Source organism: Chrysochloris asiatica, unplaced genomic scaffold (assembly GCF_000296735.1).
Source record: "Chrysochloris asiatica unplaced genomic scaffold, ChrAsi1.0 scaffold00271, whole genome shotgun sequence".
NCBI lineage: Eukaryota > Metazoa > Chordata > Mammalia > Afrosoricida > Chrysochloridae > Chrysochloris > Chrysochloris asiatica.
The window spans coordinates 2,818,387-2,822,951 of record NW_006408789.1 but is presented as its reverse complement, the minus strand read 5'-3'; the positions used below and the strand labels follow the sequence as shown (position 1 = coordinate 2,822,951).

Below are 4,565 nucleotides of genomic sequence, written 5' to 3'. Positions count from 1 at the left end.
CTTTTAAAATGTTCTTCTACACTGGACTACTAACTGAAAGGTTGGCAGTTCAAAGCCACTAGACACTCTTGGAAACCCTATGCAGGGTCACTATGAGCTGGAACCAACTTGATGGCATGGAACAAAATCAATATTAATGTTATAAAGAATATTTTCAGTCTTGCAAGGCTATCATATTTTTGTTGTTGTTGTTCAGTGCCATTGAGTTGGTTCTGACTCATAGTGGCCCTGTTTAGGGTTTCGGAGGTTTTAGATCTTCACAGGAACAGAAAGTCTCAGCTTTCTCCCACAGGCCATCATATAGATGTGCTATAATTTACATTGTTTAAAATTCCTGATTTTTTGATATTATAAATAATTGTTTTAAAACAATCTGGTAGCAAAGTGCTATTTTAGAATTCTTTTTCTGACATTTATGTCCTAGGCTAAGGACCATAACATTTTTAAAAAATAAATTTTCAGATTCTCTTGTAGAAATGTGTCCCATTTTACCCTTCAGCCAGTATACCAGAAAGACCATTTCCTGGTCATAAAAACAGTGGAGAGGACCAGCCTTCTGATCTTTCTGAAGTCGTGTTAGATGTTCCATTATTATATAGCCATGGATTCAGTGTTGAATTTGAAATTAATTATAAAGTAAATGACATCAGAGAAAATAAATCAATGGAATTTTCAAGATGTCTTTCTCATCTCAGGTATTTCCTTGAATGGATGTTCAGAGTAGTTTGAAGTTACAATGAAAAACAGTAGAAAAAAAAACAACAACTATTTTTCTACTTAAAATTAATTTTTCTAAATGGACTTAGAGAGATATGTTCATAATATGTCTAAGGAAAGAAAAATCTAGAGGAACACAGTTAGAAGGGTTCAAATAGAAAAGGACAATAATAGAAATGAGTGAATTAATAAAAGAATTAGGAAAACAGAGGCATATGTATTTCCTAGGTCTCTTAGGTGAAGTTAATCTGGCGCTGAGTAGAACTGCTAATTTTCTTTTAAGTTATAACCTTAGGAAACTCTTTTGTTCCTTGCTGGGATTAGTGAATAATGTTGACTCCCAGAGTAGCCCACCTAAGGTTGTTAAGTGCTGTCAAGTCGGTTCCGACCCTTAGCGACCCTGTGTAGGGTTTCCAAGGAGCAGCTGGTGAGCTTGAACCGCCGACCTCACGGTTCAGTTTATTTTGCAGTCCAGTGCATTAACCCACAACATCATACCAGGATTCCCACCTGTGGTTAGCAAAGTAAATATTTCAAAGTTGCACCCAAAAATGTAACGCAAAGGTTGTATGTGCAAACCCTCGCATAGATTGGTATGTGTTCTTGGGGGGTGATTTGTGTCTTCCTGGGTTTTGACAGTGTAATTGGATGTAGATTTTGGTGTGTAAAGAACTTCCTTAGATGAAATAATTGCCTTCCCCCCCACAGCTTAGGGAAAGCCAGATTTTTAATTTTTAATCTTGTATTGCTCAGTTAGATTTATTTCTGATCTGTTTTGTGAGTTTTTAATTTTCTAATTTCTCTGGCATTAACCATCCTTCCAGATGAGTACGCTTTGTGGCTAGGAAGCAAATGAAAAACTAAAGGGGATATTTCAGTTAATGCTTGTGAGCAGAGTTTCAGTGCACAGATCTTTAGAGATCTGGCACATGCACACACACCCCTGATATAAACTTGCTTATCCGTTTTATTGGCGTTGTGGTGTGGCACTGTGAGTTAATGTGCTGGACTGCAAAATCAGTTTGAACTGCAAAGTCAGCGGTTCAAGCTCACCAGACATTCCTTGGAAACCCTATACAGCAGTCGCTATGGGGTTGGAACAACAACAGCAACATACATTTTTTTAAGGACTCCTGGTAGTGTAGTGGGTTATAAATTGGGCTGCTAGCCACAAGGTCAGCAGTTTGAATCTACCAGCTGCTCTGTGGGAGAAATATGAGGCTTTCTGCTCCGGTAAAGAGTTACAGATTCAGAAACCCTGTAGAGAGTCTCTACGAGTTGGAACAGACTCCATGACATACCACCATACATTTTATAAAGAGTCTTTATTAGCTAAAACAACAACAACAACATCCAACTTGCTGTTGAGTCAATTCTGTTTCATGGCAACCACATGTGTATTAATTAATAAATTAAATTATCTAAACAACAATTTCTAATCATTAATTTTAAATTCTTTTTCTCCCTTCCCCTAAAAGAGGGTATGTGTGCTTTTTTAGGGTTATTTCAAAATGTAATGGTGGTGAAAGTGTTTTGAGAATCTTTGTCTTTAAGAAAATGTTACATTTGTAATATAGGACATTGTTGTTGTTGTTAACTGCCATCAAGTTGATCCCGACCCATAGAGACCCTGTGTAGGGTTTCCAAAGAGCAGCTGGTGAGCTTGAACCACCAACCGTGCAGTTCAAATGGCTTTGCAGTCTGGTGCATTAACCCATAGTGCCACACCAGGACTTCAATGTAAGACATACCCATCTAGAATTGAGCATCTTGGGAATGGAAATAAAAGTCTGATGTATTATTATTATTTTTTTATGATGTAGGACTTATGTGTGTTTATTGTATGAAAATGGACACAGTACTTTGGAATGATTTTTAAGATTTTATAAACTATATAGACATATCTCAGAAGTTCTGGTGTGGTGCTATAGGATAAGCACTGGACTGCTAACTGCAAGGACAGTAGCTCAAACCCTCTATCCGCTCCTCAGAAACCCTATACAGGGCTCACTGTGAACTGGAACCCATCCAATGGCATTTAACATATATAAGCCTGGGATGTTGCTGAGGCCATCTTCCCCCAAATACTTAGCAGCTATCTTCTCCATTCTTATTAAATGTTGTTGTTACTAAATGCCAGCAAGTCGGTTTCAACTCATAGCAACCCTGTGTAGGGTTTCCAAGGAACTGCTGGTGCGTTTGAATCAACCACTTTGAGCTTCAAACCAACCTTGAGGTCCAGTGCATTGTCCCACAGGGTCACAACGGGACTCCTCGTAGGAAGCTGTTGTTTGTTGTTGTTTAGTGCTGTCGAGTCTGTTCTGAACCATAGTGACCCTTCATCTCAAAACTCTTGACATTACTATTTCTACCAAGTTTCTGCATTTTTTGTATGTTTGATGTCTAAATTCCTTTCCTGATCTTATTTACATGAAGCATTTTTTAAGGAAACCACTTTAGATTGAATTATCTTGTGGGAAATAGGTGTGGCCTGGCCTTTATTTTCTTCAACCACTAAAACTGATAAAGACACACCTTTACCTCAAGGTGTTCCATGTGTCATTAGCATTTAATTATAATAAAATAGATTTATTGGATCAACTCAAGTAGCTGTTCAATATGAATGATTTATTTTTTGCTCATTGAATCTTGTTGACAATCACTGCCTGCCTTCAGAAACAGCACAGTCCTGACTGTCGTAGGAACACTGGTGGGTGTCTATTGAGTGTATCTATACAGAAGTAATGGTGTCCTGGTGAGGCGCTCTGGGCTAACATGTCAGACTGTAAAGCTGTTTGAACTGCAAGGTCGGCGGTTCAAGCTCACCAGCTGCTCCTTGGAAACACTATACATGTTGCTATGGGTCAGAATTGACTCGACAGCACTTAACAGCAACAACAAATACAGAAGCCATGAGCTCACATATCTCTTTTTACACAGTCCTAAAATGTTTTGTTATTTAAAGGTATGGTTATCAAAAATGTTTGTTGCCATATATGACCATCACAAATTAAAATCAAAGCTTGTCATTTTATTTATAGGGTTATCAGATAAGTACATTCCCTTATTGGAATTAACAGTTTGATATTTTTTGAAAGTTATGAAATCATCTCTAATTCATTATATCCTTAAAAGAATTATTGCCTCTTTCTTTATATACAGATGCCCCTCCATTGATTTTCTTCTTGTCACCAATATCATTTTTTTTCTTGTTTTCCTTTTTTTCTGTATATTATCTTTTCATATTGTTAGGAAATACTTCCAGGTTTTCCATCTTTTGCACATTATATGCAAAATTTTGAGGTAAGATTTAAATAATCTTGAAGCAGTGAATGCCTTCTTTCAAAACATCTTGCATTCCAGAGCTTTTAACCTCTGCATGAATTCATCCTTATATGTGCATTTCTTTATAATACCTTAATCTTGTTACTTCCTTGCCTTTTCTAATAGAACAAATAACTGATGTGTGTGTTATCAAAGAGCAATTGCAGTCTAAGCCACTTCCATAGACTTCGCCACTAATCTTTAACTGTAAGATGATGTCAATTAATTTCTTTTTAATAGCCCTAACAGCACTAATAAAATAAAGAATGTATAACAACTATGTTTTATTTCTGTAAATGTACCATGGAAAACCAAATTAAAGTTGGAAGGTTTATTTTTATATATTCAAATGCTAAGCTGTTTCAGGTCATTGATAAAGGTAAGTATTCAGTTGCTTTGCAAGCCTATAGACACATCACATCTTTTCTGAATGATTTCAAGCTACATAATCTAGTCCAGTTTGTGGTACATGGTCCAGACCAAACCCTAGCCACCGCCATCCAATCGACTCCAACTCAGACACC

The 4,565-nt window shown here is 36.9% G+C and overlaps 1 protein-coding gene across 1 annotated transcript in view; it reads left to right on the top strand.

Moving 5' to 3' along the window:
• SYNE1 (spectrin repeat containing, nuclear envelope 1) overlaps window positions 1–4,565 on the top strand; it is a 554,350-nt gene that overhangs the window by 76,425 nt on the left and 473,360 nt on the right. Inside the window, exon 8 of the mRNA XM_006874353.1 lies at window positions 3,970–4,020. Coding sequence (XP_006874415.1) covers window positions 3,970–4,020 — 51 coding nt within the window. The remainder of the gene's footprint in view (window positions 1–3,969; window positions 4,021–4,565) is intronic.